An 18,587-nucleotide genomic window follows, 5' to 3' on the forward strand; every position below is an offset into this window, starting at 1 on the left:
AGCTTAGGTCAGACGTGGAAAGCTGTGTTTTCCTGGTAACCTTTCCACTGTGATGACTTTGAGGCATGAATAAGACGTAAAGTGAGACGATGTGATTAGCAGTCGCATTCCTTTCATTTCTCCAGGAAGTACATGCTTCAGCGATGAAGCTGGGAGTCAATAAGAAGAATGCATGTAGCCTCTTATAACATGAAGATGGGATGTAGCAAAAAAATTTTTTTAAACATTTCTGCTTGAAAAGTAACATCCCTCTATCCACCTCACCTTCCATATTTTTGTCATTCGTTCCTTTCTTATGCAGGCAGTATAAGCTCTACCTTCTGCAGAGCAGCTGAAACATTCCCTATGCCTGGCTTTTTATAGTTACAAGACAGCATATCAAGATAAACACGATGCATAACCGTCCCACACACGCACCCCCATGGACGGCCCCTTAGTCACTCGCAAAACAGAGGCAGCGTTTGGCTGTCAGACATCAGCCTGGATTTTTGGTGAGGGTCGTCTTAGCTGGCAGTAAAAAGCTTCCTGCTTGCTGACAGAGATACACCCTCTACACGCTCTACCATGTGAATGCTTGTAAGCCACAAAGCATGAATGCTTTACCGTAGGTCCAGGCAAGTGTGGTCGTCAGCCCTGGCTTCTCCATCATTATGAAACTCTGCTTCAGAACTATTGCTTGGCTACATGGGATATTAAAAAATGCTTTTTATGCACAATTGGATTTTGTCTTATTCATGAAAGCCTACAAGTAATGTGTTTTTTTTTTTACCTTTCTAGGTTTTATTACCTAATGGTATCACAGCAGTGTTCGTAAAAATAAATGTCACCCTGGATATTTACTGAGTCGACTAAGTTCTGCTTTTAAAACGTACAACCTTACTGAACCACCTCACCTCCACCTCTCTGTTTGCTGTTCTTGCCCTTTGTCTCTCCATGAGGAAAGGTTTCTGTCGCTATGGTGACTCCCACTGGGGTCTGTTTTGATTGCGTTTCCTCTCCTCTGCGGTCACAGAATTAAAATCCATTCAGTGCTTCCGTTTATCCATCTTTGTTAGTGACCTCGAGGTATGTGATGTGAAATAGTCACATGTATTTTCCCTATTAATAATAGCTTGAGATTTGGGGCATATCTGTTCCCCTAACAGTGTTGCTGTGTTTTCCTCAGCAGATGGCATCTAGCAATGAAGTGATTTGATTGTTGACTTAAAAGCCCCTCAAGTTTCCCAGGCTGTATAACCCTTGTGTGATTGAATTTTAACATCCGAGAATGTTCAAGAGCCATGTATAATGCAGTGTTTGTGTTGGATAACCAACAGTGACTGCTTGAATGCATGTAAATTTGTGTTATGTGTTAACACTGATAGCCCATAGACCACGGTCATTCTAGATTTCGTTTGAGCTTCCAGCTTCTTTGAATCTAGGTTATGTAGCTGAAGTAAAGACCAAAACTGTGGTATGAAGGAAAAACATCACTGAAAAAATCGGGCCAGAAATGAGTTAAGAAAACCACAAATGAGCAGTGTACTGAGTTTTACTGAATATTACAGCTAAAGCTCCCACAACAGCATACCCAGATTAATACTCACTTAGTCCCCAAAAAGCTGCTTCCATATTTCATAACCTGCTGCTGAATGTCTGGATGAAGGAGGGTGGGAATTATGTTTCCCTGCTCTTGTTGCCATGCAGATAAACATTGACTATAAGGTTAATGGAGTCTGAATAGGCAGATGATTCCGAGCAGCTATCATTACCCAGAATCCAACTTTGTAATGCTTTCTGCTGAGCAGCCAATAAAATGCATTAAAAGTATCTGAGGCTTGGGTGCTCTGATAAAGGGATCTCTGTACTAGTCATCAGCCATGATGCAGTCTGTCTTTTAAAAATGGTATTTTTTCAACCAAATCAGCCACAGAAATCATGTAGCCGCACAGACACACATGGGTCCATAATCCCTTATTCTAGATGTATCAGAGAACGTCACAGATCCTCCTGTTGACACGGGCAGGAGTGCGAAAGGGCCACCGTAAATCCCAAGGATCTCGGCTAGTATGGGTGTGCAGCCTGCTCTCTGATTATGTATGAAGATGTTATACATATTTAGCATTGCTGAGGCTGTGCTTACAGGCAGTGAAAAACCATGTTGTGTTTATTAGGCAGCACATGTCACCCCAGCACTGAGATTCGCTGGTCTCTGCCTACGCCACCCTCCCCCCCCCCCCCCCCCCCCATCTCACAGAGCTGTGCTCAGTCGACAGCCTGAACACCCCTGTTTCAGGTGTGGTACAGCCCAGTGGAAGGAGGAGGAGGAGGAGGAGAATCAGCAAGACACCTCTGGAGGCCCAGGATCAGATGCAGTGAATGTGCTTGAATCAAAATGGCCTAGTTTGGCGTTTCTCGAATAAGCTAGAAAATGTACCTGTAGCTGTTCCACTGTGGTCTGTTATGTATTATCGAGCTTTTCAGGAGGTGCTTGTACTAAAGGCAAATTCTAGCACGTAGCAGATTTTTAGTGACCATTTATACACTGTAAGGCTGGATATTTCACTGAATGAAAACCAGCCCCGGTGCCTTTCTGACGGGAACAATAGCAAAGCACTCATCCCTTGGGAATATGACCAGCAACCTTCTTGGCGACATCTGGATTCTTAACTATTTCAGCACCATCAGTCATTTCAGCTGCACTGAAATGAAATGACGCTTTCTTTGCCAGTAGCACAAGTACGAGTACAGATACATCGGAAAGCTTTTTTGTTTCTTTCGAATATTCCATCTTGCTCTCATTACTGCCATTCACCGCCTTATCTCGCTTTCCTGATTGTATTTAACTTTTTTAAATTAACTGCATCCATTGACATTTTCTTTGGCATGTGCAGGTGAGAATTCCATCTGTCAGGATCCATACTCAGGCTTCACACTATGATTTCCCTGTGATAGAAACATTGAACTACTCATTTTTCACTTAATATACCATAATATATCAGAAGGGTTTAATTTGAAAAAACAGCCTCGGCAATAGGAATACTATGCTGGGTTTTATTGCTTTCTTGAAATGGACACCTCAAAAACAGTGACCTCCTGTGGTTATTATATTTCTGCCACATGTCCGTACATTTTCCTTCACAAATAACATTATTCAGAACAAGCAGAGTTCAGCTTCGAACGGTATGCCTGCTCATCTTTCTCCTGAGGTAACTGGTCCATCTCTGCAGAAAGACACTTCTGCCCCGGTCTGTTTAGGCTTTATCTGTTGGCTGACAAGCATTTTGCCTTGAAAGCAGAACGTGAGTAGAGATGAACCTGCAGCCGTTGACAAAGATGGAGGTGCGCTTAGTCTCGCAGACCCTCCAGGGCCAGCTCTGAACAGTGTTGTGGCATTCGGTGTTTGTGTGTGAAAGTGACTCATTGCTGGTTAGGTGAAAGCACTGAACCAGTCACTTTATTCAGACCTGGAAACAGCCGAGCCTAATTATTCATTACTCATTGGCACCCGCTGCCCTCAGTTGAGCCTTTTCATGATTTAATGGGTGGCGCACGTCAGTTGTTTCGCTTTCCCAGCATATTTTGACAGTTCTATGTCATGTTAAACTGCAGGATGACTGGAGGTGTGTGTCAGCCTCGGGTTCAGTAAATTTTTTCTCTGGTGCTGGACATAAATGGACATTGACGTCTGCGCTTCGCGTGGTTTATTGTACACCTCTTTCGGAGGTTACCGCTTATATAATCGCAAGGACAAAAAGCTAAGCCCCCCTCTGCCTCGTAAAATCAAGGAAAGGGAAAAAAACGGGAAGTGGTCACGTATTTGTTGTTTCGTATCAAATAATTATATTAGGAATTAATATACAAAATAAATACAAAATAGGTCTCTTTCCTCAATTTGTAATTGCAGTTAATAATTTGCATACTATGTGTATATGTAAAAGAAATGATCGACTTCACCTCTGTATAGTTGTGTGTATTTTAACTTAACTTTAAAGCACCTAACCTTAAATTGATGAAAGATGAATAATAAGTAGGATATTTGAATATTAAAGCGGTGATTTTTCGCGCGCACCCGGTGAATTGGATAAATAGAATAAACAGATGAACATGGGTGGGGGGATGCTCACTCCCACTGTCATGCATAAAGGCCAGGATTAATCTCGGGATTTAATGCGCTCAGGAGGCTCGCTACTGAGGAGAGAGAGTGAGAGCGCAGGCGGATCGCACAGCTCACACAGTAGCATCAATGCATGCACACGTCTTCCTGTAGGCAGCCCAACCTGCGCCACACGAATGTCAAATTGACAAGTGATGCTTGCATCGATCAGTGTGATTTTTGACTAAGTCAAAGCGGGTCCTGTTTCTCAATCTAAGAAGAATCTCATCCAATAGTAGTGTTTACTAAATTCGTTTTTTTTTGGCTAATGGAAAAATGGCGATGTCTACTCAGTCCTGCAGCACCTTCTGCTTGGTGTTAGTGCAGACTGTCTTCATTATTAGTGTCACCTCACCGGGGACGGACAGCCTCAGTTTTCCTCAGCAATATACGTGAGTATACAACCAGACCCAAACCTTACGGACCGCAAGGCTCGAACCGACCCTGCGGCACGGGACAGGTGCCTCCAAGTACGCCGTTTACTAGGGTAGGGTTTTAATAGGTTGGGACCTTAGATACTGCTAGGTCTGTGCACTTATTTCTTTGTTACGGCGATAACTTATGCATACGGTTGATCATCAAAAACGTGTAGTGTCGGTGACAGAGAGGATTGAGAATGTGAGGATTTTCACGTGCTTCTCCATAATGTACTATGCGGTCCACTCGCGGTTCCGATCAGTTTCCATTCAACACGCCGTCGTTATTTAAATCTCACTCCATTTTTTCCAGACAAATATATGTTTTGATTGAGGTCGTGTAGCCTATATCATCCAGTGTGTTCTAGATCTGAAAAACTCCCAGGAAAGTGACGCTGTTTTCAATGAGCGCAGTGTTACACTCCACCTGCAGTAACTGTGGATGGTATTGTGTGCTGTTTCCAATGACATGTGAAATTATATTACAGTAAATGCTAACAGAATATACGCATTATCATCAGTAGTATTTCTGTTTGTTAAAGAAGAACAGTTGCAATAGATATTGGAGGCATCAATCTGCTATGTATATTTTAATGTGGAATATGGTCGACGAAAGGGTTCTGTGGTGTTACCTGCATGCTGAATGTTAAAATAACGACAAACCACTAGAAAAATAAGCCAACTGAATATTTTATTATTAAACTGTAATTTACGGACTATTTGAAGGTTTTGATTGAATTTTGGTTGTGGGGTAATTAAAGTTTTGTGTATATATTTTTAGAGCTGTCATGATTACTCGATTAAACTCGGTTACTAAAAAGCATCGATTGAATTTTCCCTTCTCGATTACTCGCAAATGTGGCGGAAGGAAGACGCGTATAGAGGTCCAGGTAATTTAATTCACATTAAAAGTGAATGAAAATTTAGTTTTCTGTAAGTATTTCAAAGCAGAACTTAAATTTCACCACAGATTTCTGCAATTCAAGTATAGACCTATATCTTAAAAGAAGACATTCGGGAAAATCAATAATACGGTGTTAACTATAGATAAGTGCCATTTAGTCTGGCGGAGTAGCCTAGCCTGTCTTTGTCATCACGTTGACTTAAATTATTTTTTTAAAATTTACTTTCTACGATTCCCGTAGGCCTATGTCAAAATAATCGTTGCTAAAACAAAGGTCAGCCCCGTCACTTAGCGCATCATCTTACCCAACTTTGGTCAGCTGGCTGGCGTGAGACTTTCAGTTCGAGACAAGTCTGCTCACAGTTGTATTATCTTGTGTATATTCAGTACGGTTTACAAACTACCACAACGCTTTAAAATTAGCTAATTTTAGGATTATAATGGAATAATATAGATTTGCCGTAAGATTTCTTGCGTGAGCCTGAGAGTCTGAAAGCGTGTGTGTCACGCTAGATGTGTGAGAGTTGGCAGCCCTGTAATACATAACGTGCATGCAGAGGTCATGCTAAAGCAGGTGAAGGTGAAGTTTAGACCGATTCTATTTATTTATTTATGAATATAGGCCTACTAGATAATTAAAAAAACCACCATTAAAATAAAATACAGCTTACTAGGTATAAAAAACAGTTTTAGCGCTTATTGAAACTTGAACCCAGCAAATAATCGCGGTTTTGGTGATGTGACAGTTGCATGGACATGAAGTGCCATGTTGATATTAACATCACACATCGTGCAAGCCTGTCAGGGCGGCAGAAGGGCGTGGTAGGTCGCGGTGTTACTGCACACCACCACTTCGTGTGTGTGGAGTTTGCATGCTCACCCTGCATGGTGGCTTTCATGCAGATCCTATGGTCTCCTTCCACTGTCCAAAAACATGCAACTTAAATGAATTAGTGTGCTTAAAGTGACCGTATGTGTCACTGAGTGTGCACCCTGCAGTGGTTGGTTGATTTTGGCCTCCTGTTAATTGTAATATAATATAATATAATATAATATAATATAATATAATATAATATAATATAATATAAATGTTTAAAGGATTACTTGATGAATCGTCACATTAATTAATAGACATCTCGATTTTCTATATAATCGATAGTGACAGCCCTATGTATTTTGCTTTATTTTATGTTTCTGCATGCCATTCATCTATATCTCCTGGGAAAACTGCATCCCTGTCCAGTGGATGCTGTAAAAATAACTCATGCTTCAGCTGTGCTTTGAAACATGCACTTATCTAATGAGGGTGGGAGATATTCTTGAATGGTGATGCATCCTGTTGTAGTCCTGGAATATGGAGCAGGTGGTGTTATGTGGTTCCATCTGTCTCACGCAGCGCGACAGGGGTGTTGCTAACAAGGCCCAGCCTGACCTTATCAAAGCTCCTATGGCAGCGCTGGTGGAGGAAGTGTGGACCTTACATGTGCAGGGAAAGATGTACAGAATGAACACGGAAGGTGGGCAGGTAGCATGGCCCCAGCTGGGGATATTTGCGATTTGTGTGGAGTAGAATCAGCAGGATTATCTGCCAGTTTGTCCCAGAATTCCATGCTTCAATGAGCCTGTTGGATGCACACCTTTTCCTTTCTTTACCTTTTCAGTATCTGGATGCACGTATAATTTTATCTGTACTGCATTTAAGCACCACTTCCTGTACTCACCCCATTACCACCCACTGTAGCCCCACCCATTTTTGTATCTACACGTCACTAATTCACACCTTTTGTATAAGTGCTTTGACATTTGTGTTCCTTTATTTCTGATGCGCTGAGTCCTGTGTTACTTCGACTTGTGAAAACTGTAACTCTGGTTTTACAAATGGCTCCTTTGCTCCTAGAAGCCTAAAAACAAAATGTCCATTTAGAGAGCCACCATCTCGAAAACCACCCCACCCATGCCCAGCAATCAAAGCCTGTACCTTTAACTCACAAGGTATCTCATGGTAGGCAAGTGTAAATAACAAATCAATAGATTATACGATTCAATCTGCCAACAACTCTGACAGGAAGTCTGACAAGATAAGCAGTCTGAGCTGAAAAATAATACAGATGAATTCATCATTTAGTTAAATGGTCAAAGGTGTCAGACCTTTACCACGAGGATCTGATCCATGATTTGGTTTCAGCAGTTAACTGTGAGTAACTGCAGGCTGTGGAAGGATAACATCACTGAAGGTCACTAGTGCCGAAGGGACGTAGGTGAAGGTCGAGGTGTTCAAAGCTTGCTGGTTTACCAGTTGTCAGCAGTGAGAAATGCAGTGAGCTTAATTGAGACAGCAACTGGTTTTTCCAAGACTGTATCGAAGCAGCACATCCTGGCTTTACTCTTTCGAAATGCTCCCAAACTCTCTTAGGAATGCATGTGTTTCGTCTGAATATCTATGCCTCCAGATGTCTATGAAACATGCAACAACATAGGAGTTTTGAATACAGATGTTCCCCAGGTTACGATGGCGTTGCGTTAGGACAAACCAAATCGTAAGGCGAAAATATCGTAACGGAAAAATGCATTTTAATATAGTACACCTAGACTAACAGATATCATAGCTTAGCCTAGCCTACCTTAAATATGCTTAGAACACTTACATTAGCCTACAGTTGGGTAAAATTATTAACACAAAGCCTATTTTATAGTTAAGTGTTGAAAATTTCATGTAATTTATTGAGTAAAGTACTGAAAGTTAAAAACATGTAATATCGTAACACAGACCACTGTAACCCGGGGAGTGTCTGTACTACCTGGGCGATGCATTCGACTGTTTTTGACTAATGCTGATTTTTACCATCCTTTAGTCATATTTGTCATTCTCAGGCTCTGGTTCAAAGCTGGTGGGGGGGGGGGGCTTAAGAGATATCATGCACGAATGGAATGTAGATGGACTTCATTTAAATTATGCACCACTGCACCTTCTAGAACTTTCTCTCTCACTTGCTCGGGTCTGCTGCTTTTCCACGCATGATTCCTTGCTTGCTCACTGGAGACCTGCACTGTTGCCTTCCTATCAATATTAATGGAGATAATATAAACAAGATTCATTTAACTGCAGAACACTTTGCTGGATTTCTTGATGGCATCTCAGCTTTATTCTTTTGATAAAATATCGTCTTGCTTTAGTTCGTTTTGTGCTGTTTACACATTGAAATTTCTGCTGTTGATTTGGCCCTTGCCTATCACTGAGGGAAAATGTTATAGCGCTTTTCGGTAAAATACATTTAGTGGCTCGGAGTGTAATATCTGTTTTGGGCTTGGTGTGCAGGTGGAATCAAATGGGTTTATATTGGCAGTATTGGTGCCACTTTGAGTATCAAGCTGGGACTGTGACAGGGATGTCCTGCCAACATTTACTTGAAATGGGAGCAGGAGGTGGGAGTTGGAGTCCCTAGATTCCAACGTTGGCCTTGCCGTCGCGCCTGCTGTTGGATGGGAGAGAGGCCGAGATGAGCGCTGTCACTGGGAGCTTGTGACAGCTTTACCGCCTGCACAGAAACCGCTCAGATTATATATTTTATGCTTGGAACAGCACATGGGGGTGGGGGTGGGGGTGGGGGTGCGCAAATTGCGGTTTATGAACATCCCGTATGGTGGACGTATCTAGAGAAGATGACTTGGACGCTCAGAGGAACGTATAGCTTAGTGTTTTCGGCAAGAGGCAAACTAGCAGACTCAGTAGCGCACACACAATGAGAGTCATATTACAGTCACATGCGCTTGCGGTCTGTGGGAAGAATACTTTAATTAGCAAACGAGAAATGTCCAAAACGTGATACGACATGTAGACATGTTTTGTTTAGATGGAACTACCAGATACTTATCTGACCATATCAGAAGTCTGCATCTTGGAATCTGTGAGTTCACTTCTTATAAGTTGTCCTTTCTCTGATGCCATACAAATATTTTATTTCTTCATGTTACTATTCTGCGATGGGCTGGCCCCCCATCCTGGGTTGTTCCCTGCCTCGTGCCCATTGCTTCCGGGATAGGCTCCGGACCCCCCGCCACCCAGTAGGATAAGCGGTTTGGAAAATGGATGGATGGATGGATGGATGTTACTATTGTGAGAAATATCCAAGTGACTGTAAGGAAAGTCGATTAAAAGTAAGTTGATTAGGTTATTGAAATGGAGAGTTTCCCAGACTGTTTGGAGATACTTTGTATTTTGCGAGAATTGGCAAAATAAGAAAATGCGAAAAAGAAACACAAATCAGAAAGGTAAATCTTCAGCCTTAACTGAACATTTGGCAGGAAGACATCCTGACCTGTCAAATAAATTCGAGTAGTTTTAGTATTTTAATTTTAGGTTCTGTTCATCAACCAAAAAAAACCTCAGTACTGCCCTGATTTCACGAAACCTCGGTAGACAGCGTCACGATGATCGTTAACCACAAGAAGTGTTTTTAGCATTATGGATGAACATATTTAAGATAAGAAATTGTGAACAGCCTGTTTAATTCATGAGCATCATGTCATTCAAGTTACTGTAAATACTGAATGAATAAAACCTGTCATTACTCCAATTTACTTAACAAATTATTATGAGAATCTCCTCTCCTCTTGTCTAGCTGAAGCCCACACACCGAAGCAGCCCACTCTTTCTACTCTGGGAGAATCTAAAAAAAAATATATATAAATATATATATATACATGTATGACAGGACCTCAAGTAAAATGAGAAAAAGCTTAACCCTTCCATGCCGGTTTTTAATCTGGTTAACTGCTAAGTGGAAGTAAACTAAACATCATCAAGCTTCACAAGCTGTGTAAACAGTAGTGTTAAGGCTCATAATACACAATATAGCTCTGTTTTATAATATAAGTAGCAAGTTTAAGCTCAATCATTGTTCGCCTTTTACTAAATGTAAAAAAAATTATAATGCGAATTAGTTCCGCAATGAATAATTATAATGTACAATTGTAAATTGAGTTCCTCTACCTAAATTAAATTAATTCCACAGTCTATAAACTACAGTGTACAGTGCTCTATGTTAAATGCATTTCCACTGTAAACTATACCTGGATATAAATACATATACTGGCAAGGCATGCTGAAATGGCCCTGTTATTTCTGAGTGTGAGAAGATGGCAGTTGGTTTGTTTAAAAGCCAACGAGGGATCAACAAGACACAGTTTTCATAGTTTTTTCCCCATTAACTGAAATAGATTTTTGATACTTTGGTATTTATACTTGATCTGGGCAGAGGGAAAAAAATAATGGTGCATTTGAATGATACAGGGTTTAAAAATAGGGATTTCGTGGTTTTTGGCATTTTCAGCTGTTTTCCAGTGAACATTTCCTGTTATGGTTTTCCTTATAAGGTAGCTCGGTGATTTATTTTTGTGTTTTTTTCTGATGAAGTGGCTGGATAGTCAGGATGAGGTTCCTCTGTTTTGAGGCCGAACAGTTCTGCAGTTAAATCCCTTTCTAGGGAATATCGCTCTTGCTCTTTGTGTATTGTACGTGCGCTGAGGATTTTGGGTAGTTTTTAGCAGTGGGCAGATAACTCTTTTTGAACAGTGGTCATTTTCTCTCTCCATGAGCATCATTTGTGTTTGCTGTTCTTCTGACAGTTGAGCTGTGAAGACTCACATCAGCTAAGGTGAGATTCACAGCCGATCCCTGTGTCTTACTCTGGACTACATTGTGAATCTAATTTATTCTTTTAGCAATTTTGATTACACAGCTGCTTCGAATCTTTTTCTTGATTTGCGTCTCAGGTGTCTCGTACGCTTAGCAATGGTGAACCAGTTTTTTTGAGAGGTTTTGATCCAAGCAGGCTATCGCAGTAACCTGACTCTAATGAAGCATGTTAAATGACAAGGTCTGTTTACACACAGAGGGAATGTAGACAGATTATGACAAATTTCACAGACTTTTTCACACCACTGGTCCTACGCATATTTAGCAGTTTGTCAGAGTGGGACATCAGTAGTGTCTGTTTCTCTGCGATCCCCGATGTACATGATGAGCACCTCCGATTCTTACTCAGGAAAAGCAAATATGTCATCCAAACATGGAAAGCCTCTGTATCCATTACTCTGCACTGGTCTCCCGACTCCGACAGCTCTTTACGGTTCACCCCCTTTCCCCTCTCTGCTGTGGGAACACGACAGTTGTACGCAGATATAGCCATGTACGCGCTTAGCGGTCTGTGACGTGGGTCCCTGGTTACTGCCGCATGCACACGCGGTGACGATCCCTGCCTGCTCTGCTGCCTGGTGACTGACTTTCACATTAATTATACCGGAGTAACATATTTCTGACACTGCAGCAACATTTTGCTAATGAATATATAGCTTACAAAGGGGACGATCTGCTTAAGCCACAGTAAGGTGCTACTTACTAAGGAAATGTGTGTAGCACACATTGGAGTCAAAACATCGCTTGGAGGTATTTTATTTCAATGAGCCTCTTACTCATACATTCAGCTCTATTCAGAAGCCAAAGTCCAGGCTACCGACTGAAATCTATTCTCTATGCTTCTTGAGAAGTGTGCTGATAAGTCATCCATGTCTATTCTTTATGGTCCTGTAGGACAGAAGAATAGCAGTAATTTATTCCTCCCTGTGGGGAAAATTCAGCAATTTTTTTGCATATCTAATACGGCTGTGAATGAGAGAGAGCAATAGACACAGATAGCAGACACACATATACAGTCCCCTCCACAATTATTGATGCTGGTAACCTAAGTAGTACGTTAAACCCCCCCCCCCACCCTTTTTTTTTTTTTTACAAAACCACATATATCATGATTGTTAGCACTTGTATCTTACATTTTGAAAATGATCAGTGTGTATAGAGACTGTCAAGCAGTAATCTGTGACTTCCTGTTTCACTGGGGTGAAACTTTAAGGTCACATAGAAAACAAATTCTCATAGTCATTCATGAACATGGGAAAAGTAAGTGAACATACAAATTAAATGAAGGAGAAGTCCATCCATCCATTTTCCAAACCGCTTATCCTACTGGGTCGCGGGGGGTCCGGAGCCTATCCTGGAATCTATGGGCACGAGGCAGGGAACAACCCAGGATGGGGGGCCAGCCCATCGCAGGGCACATTCACACACCATTCACTCACACATGCATTCCTATGGGCAATTTAGCAAATCCAATTAGCCTCAGCATGTCTTTGGACTGTGGGGGGAAACTGGAGTACCCGGAGGAAACCCCACGACGACATGGGGAGAACATGCAAACTCCACACACATGTGACCCAGGCAGAGACTCAAACCTGGGTCCCAGAGGTGCATTTGGCATCAAATAGTGCTAACCACTGCACCACCATGCCGCCCCCCCTTCGTAAGTCAAGGAATGATATAAAAATAGCTACTTGCCTTAAAATGCCCGTTTCTACTGTTCATGCAATAATTACAAAGTTCAAATCACCTGGAACAGTCGCAATCTTGCCTGGAAGGGGACTCAAGTTTATTTTCGCCCACGCACAGTGAGAGGCGCAAAAAGTCCCCAAGGATCGAAGTGGCATCTTGGGGTCACCAAGTCTCCAAAATGACAATCAGACACCACCTCCATGCTAACATTATTTTGGAAGGGATTCCAGAAAAAAAGTCCTTCTACACATGTAAGCAGCTGGAGTTTGATAACCGATACTGGAACTTTGACTGTATTTTATGGTGAAACAAAAATTGATTTTGGAAACGAACACTCAAGGCAGGTTTGATGTATAAAGAAGGATGGCTATGCTGAGAAGAACCTGAACCCAACCGTTAAGCATGGTGGAGGTTCTGTGATGTTGTGGGGCTGTTTTCCTCTAAAGGCCCTGGGAATCCTTGTATGGTTACATGGCGTCATGGACTCCATGAAAGGACAGGATATTTTGAATCTAAATCCGGCTACTTCTGCCAAGAAACGAAAACTGGGTCATGATTGGCTGTGCCAACAGGACAATGATCTGAAATATATGTTCAGATCAACACCAAAATTGTTAACAGAACACAAAATCAAACTTCTGCCTCGGACAACTTAGTCCCCTGACGTAAACCTGTGGGTTTAGTTGAAGAGGAGTGTCCACAGAAGAGGATCTAGGATCATGGATGACCTGGAGAGATTGTCTAAAGAGGAATGGTCTCAGAATCCCTGTATTCTCCAACCTTTTAAGATGTTATAGGAGAACTAAATGCTGTTTTATTGGCAGAGGGAGGTTGTACAAAGTATTAGATGCAGGGGTGCCAATAATTGTGGCGTATGTGCTTTTGGTGAAAATAATGATTTCCTGATGAGGATTTTTTCTTTCTCAGAATAAGTTTATTTTAATTAAAGCTTGTACTTTTGATCTTTTCTTTCAGTGAGATAAGCTGATATATTAAAAGGTGAATTTATCATAACCCTCTTTACTCATCTTTACCTGGGGTGCCAATAATTGCGGAGGGGACTGTATATGCAGCCGAGTAAAAGTTTTGGGCTTAGAGCCCCTAGGGCAGTTCAGGTTAAGGGCTTTGCTCAAGGACCGAACAGTGAAATTACACTAATGGCAATAGGATTCAAACAAATGGTCTCCCGGACATGAGTATGCATCTCTAACTGTGCTATACAAAGCCTCATGTGGTAACATTCTCCGTCTTCCCACAGAATGATGTACTGGGCCAGACGAATTGAGCAGGAATTGGACAGAGTGCTTCAGCATGCCAGCTCCCAGCAGCTGAGAGGGGTGAGTCTTCCGATGGCAATGGTCAGCCCTCTCTTGTTCTCTCTCCCGGCTCTTAGTCCTCCAGCTGAACTCCCTCCAGGATGGTTTCCCAGTCCCATGTCAGAGCAGCAAAGTAAGGCAGATTCTGGCCCCCGGATATATGATGGTAGCAGGCGGACTCTCCGGGGGATGCCTGGTTTGGGGAGTGATGAAATTATCATTGATCTCACTGAATCCTTGACCCGGGACGGATGTGGGGCCTCCCGGCACGGGGAAAGTGGCGCATAGCCTGATCTCCGCCTGCCATTGAGCAGATGGTTTGGCAGCAGGCAAGCGAGAGTGAGAGAGAGAGAGCTCTGTGTCAAGGCGGCATGAGAGCCGTGTGGTGGTGTGTTTGTTTACCAGGGATCGGAAGTCCACTCTGTAGCATTGGCTAGAGTTTTAACACGGTGTCAAGAACGATTAGCATGTCGCGGCACTTTCCAGTCGCCGTGAATTTTCGTGTGTGACTTTGACTTGTGGTCTAGGAGGTTCGGCCTAAAGGGAAATGGGTTTAAGCGTAATGCAGGTCCCTTCCTATTAGCCTCCACCTAAAACATGCTAAGTTAGGCTTCAGTGTAAAATCCATCCTGCTTAGCCTTTACCACATTTTTGTTTATTGCACTTTTCATGTAAAATATTTACTGTTTAGCCATTGTTTATCACACGTTCATCTTGGCTTCTGTGTAAAACACTTCCTGCTAAACATTTCCTCCTTCGTCTTTGTTAAAAACTCCTTTTGTCTTGGCTTTTGTGTGAAACACTTCCTGTTTAGCTGTTTTTTACGCACTTTCATCTTGGCTTTTGTGTAAAACCCTTTACAGCCATTGTTTAAAACACTGTTGTCTTCTTTTGTGTGTGCAACAATTCTTGCTTAGTCATTTAAAACAGTTTTTTTCTTGGCTTCTGTGTAAAACACTTCCTGTTTAGCTGTTGTTTCACACACTTTTGTCTTGACTCCTGTGTGGAATATTTCTAGCTTACTTAGTGATCAGCAGGGCTCATTAAAGGCAGATGTTTATATTTTTTGACACCTGAGATACTTAGTGCCTGGGCTGCAGTTGAAGCGTAGACAGAGGGCTCTGCCATTTCCAGAGTATTTGCTTGCCATTTCCTTCATGCACTCACTGCATCATTTTGAATGCATTATCCTGCATTATCTTTCGTGCATTATCTTGTGTCGATTTCAGGGAAGATCCAGCTGTGCATTTGGGGGTGAAAGCTTTGCAGGCATTTTCTAACCTAGCTAAAAAGATAGAGGCGAATCCTTTACAGCACATAGTTTTGAAAGTCATCTGCATGGTGCCTGTAATTATCCCAGGCACAGTGTGTTTCGTGGTAATTGCTGCTTCACTAACTGTTTAGCCTGCAAGCCTTTATTTAGTTCCTTTCAATGCTTTACAAGAGGTTCCGCATGCCAGATATACAGCTAAGGCTGTATATGTGACAGCGTACTTTACAAAATGAAAATAATTACAAAGAGAGCAAGGGCTTGCTGCAGTCTTTTACTGTTTATATCGGCATTAAGTACCAGGACTGTTTTGCTTCAGAGCTATATGGAGCTCTGAAGCATGGATTGGGAATGTTGCTGCAGACCAGTACCAAACTGCCTTATGGTCTTTTTCACAGACTGGTGAAATCAGTGGTTCATTTGTACACCAGGTGCATGTCAGCCTGATGGTTGTAGTTTAAAAAAATGAACATGAGCACAGAAGAGGGTCCTGCAGAGAGGAAAACAGGCCTTTTCTGCTTACTCGTGAGGTTTTTATGGGAGGCAGGCAGAGGTGCTGTGAGGAATTACACTCCATGGGCATATTACAGCAGTAAGAGATGAGACGCAGAACCACACTCAAGAGCATGAGTCAGGTCAGCAAGACACCAAGTCCACTGTTTTACAATAACAATTCTGGAGCCAGCCATTGCTGATGGCACTTAGATAAAATGCTGCGAGGAAAGTATGTATCTGCCTCCGACCACATTGTGACAAGAAGGCAATATTTCGAAATCCCATCAACAGGGGATTTTAATGTGTGCGGCATCAAATGGGGAGAGGAGTGGCACAATAAGATGACCAGGTGATGCCCTGGTTGCCCCTAACCCAACCCTTTGTGGCGGAATTTCTTTGTAATCTTTTTTTTTGTTTTTCTGCAGCACTGACGTTCCTGCATCTGCTAAAAATGACTTTTCCCTGGTATCTCAAGTGCAGCTCCCATGGGGTGCTTTAAACAGTTTCCTTCCCTTGGGAAGCTGCTCATTCTCATACCAGCTCAGTTATTGGGGAAGGGGGGGGGGTTCTTTGGCCAAACCTACTCAAGGGACCATGCAAGTCCCAGTGGTATAGCAGGAGTGGCCCAGTTTGTGTTGCAAGGTATGGGAGTGCATGCACAGTTTGTATTTGCAGGAAAGCTTTCCATTTCGTGTGTAGTTGTTGCGGGAGAGCATGCCATATGTTTTGGGTAAGAATGTCACAGCCACTCTCCATCTCAAAGCCCAGCCCATAACATGCATCATCTGATATCCACCAATCACAGCCCAGCCTATAATCAGTCTGCCAGTTTTTGCCACATACAGTACAGGCCAGCTATACCCCACGGTGTATAACAAGCTAGCAACTACCACATTCATCCTCCTCCATCTGTAATCCACCCTGCACCATACAGCCCACATTTCACTATAGTCATTTGCCTGTTAGTTGTTGGAAGGAGATGCGTTGAATAACACAAAGCAGAGATGCCTTTATTCATTGTGCATGGAAGTATGGAGTTTGTGTAAGAAAGAACACGCAGCTTTGTTTGTGGGGGAAGGTGTGCACACAGTCTGCGTACGTCACGAAGCTTGTAGGGGCTTGTGTGTGGACTGCCAGTGTGAGTGGTTTTGGGGAAGATCGTGTCCTTTGTGGTGGTTGCACAGGACGTGCTCCTGCTTGGGGGCGAGCTGCCATCTGGACCGGCCGTGTCAGAAGGAGGGCTACGGCGTCTGGGATGGATATGGGTGAGAGAAGACGTGAAAGCCTTGGAGCGCCTGGCTGTTCTGCTCGGTCGGATATTTGCATCCTTGTGTCTTAATGAAAGCCTGGCACTCCACCTCCACTGCCCGCCATGTCAGTGCCTCTGACCTGGGTTCTCTAATTACTCTAAATCCCTGGGGTGAAGTCGGATAATCACTGCTCAGTCTGAAATTCCCGTAGTCTGCCTGTCTGTTTTCTCCACCTCCTCTCCGGAACAACCTCATCTCTCACACACTTGAGAAATAGAGATTGAAAACCATCCATCTTATGCAGGACGGGGTTACCTGGATCGACGGAGGGCACAAGGCTGGACTGACAGGCCATCACATGGCACATCCACTCACATAAGGGCTATTTAGAGACACCAATAGACCTACTTTTATGTCTCTGGATTGCAGAAGAAAAGCTGCATGACATCAGGAGAACATACATACACAGACTAGAAGTGGGATTTAAACCCCCCCAATCCTGGAGATATGAGGCATCAACACAAAACACCGAGCCAGCAGTGGTCCTCAAAAGGATTGTCATACCAAAAATGCGTATTACTAAACCAGAGTGGTCTTGTAGTTGGGAAATGAAGTGCACAGTATGTATAACTCAGGCCTTGCCACATGCATTCTGAATTTCGCCATACCCAGGAGTACCCTTTATTATCAGGCTGATCGCTGTTGAAAAACAGGAAGGAAAAGTCTTGTTACTGGTTGGTTAACTCCTTCCCACTTCAGAAATATATATGTTTTTCTTATGCTCATGAAACGTGTATGTGAAAATATGATAATGATCGAAATATAATTTCGAAAGAGTAGTGGGCGGAATCGAAGTGTGAGAGGCATTGAGAGAGGCCTACTGGCGAGCCTGTTGGAGGAAACCAGTAAGTGGATGCTTGACAGCATATGTTAAGGTCACGGTTTTGCCACCTCCTGTCTTCACTACTAGTATTTATAGTCCTGGCCTTAGTTAGGGGCAGACAACAGCTGCTAATGGCAAGTGATATGCAGCTGCCAAGACCCCATCTGACCACCAGGTGGGACTAGCACTCCATCAAAAGACTCCTTGACCAAGAGCCATTTCCATTTGATATATTGTTCTGGGAGATGTGGGAACAGCTTAGGGAAAGTGCACCCATTGTTCAAGTTTGTGTGTGACAGTTTGGTTCACACAGTGACAGGCTTTATTATAGTATCTGCTCTGCTATTACGAGACAAGTCCAACCCCACCATGCCTTGTTTTTGTTCAAGCCTGTTATTTTGCCCTGTGTCATTCTCATTATTCCAAAGCTGAGAACAATTCATTTATATCCATATGATAGAGCTGGAGGACTTTCCACAGTTTACCAGCAACTTTTCCCAATACTGATTCATTTTTACCTTTTAGGCAGGTTGG

The 18,587-nt window shown here is 42.7% G+C and overlaps 1 protein-coding gene across 1 annotated transcript in view; it reads left to right on the forward strand.

Annotated features, from left to right (window-relative positions):
* Positions 1 to 4,164: 4,164 nt before the first annotated feature.
* The window catches only part of LOC125747557 (voltage-dependent calcium channel subunit alpha-2/delta-2-like), a 49,469-nt gene continuing 35,046 nt past the window's right edge, over positions 4,165 to 18,587 (forward strand). Inside the window, exons 1-2 of the mRNA XM_049022908.1 lie at positions 4,165 to 4,527; positions 14,098 to 14,176. Coding sequence (XP_048878865.1) covers positions 4,412 to 4,527; positions 14,098 to 14,176 — 195 coding nt within the window. The 5' untranslated portion in view covers positions 4,165 to 4,411. The remainder of the gene's footprint in view (positions 4,528 to 14,097; positions 14,177 to 18,587) is intronic.

This window comes from Brienomyrus brachyistius, chromosome 8 (assembly GCF_023856365.1).
Source record: "Brienomyrus brachyistius isolate T26 chromosome 8, BBRACH_0.4, whole genome shotgun sequence".
Taxonomy (NCBI): domain Eukaryota; kingdom Metazoa; phylum Chordata; class Actinopteri; order Osteoglossiformes; family Mormyridae; genus Brienomyrus; species Brienomyrus brachyistius.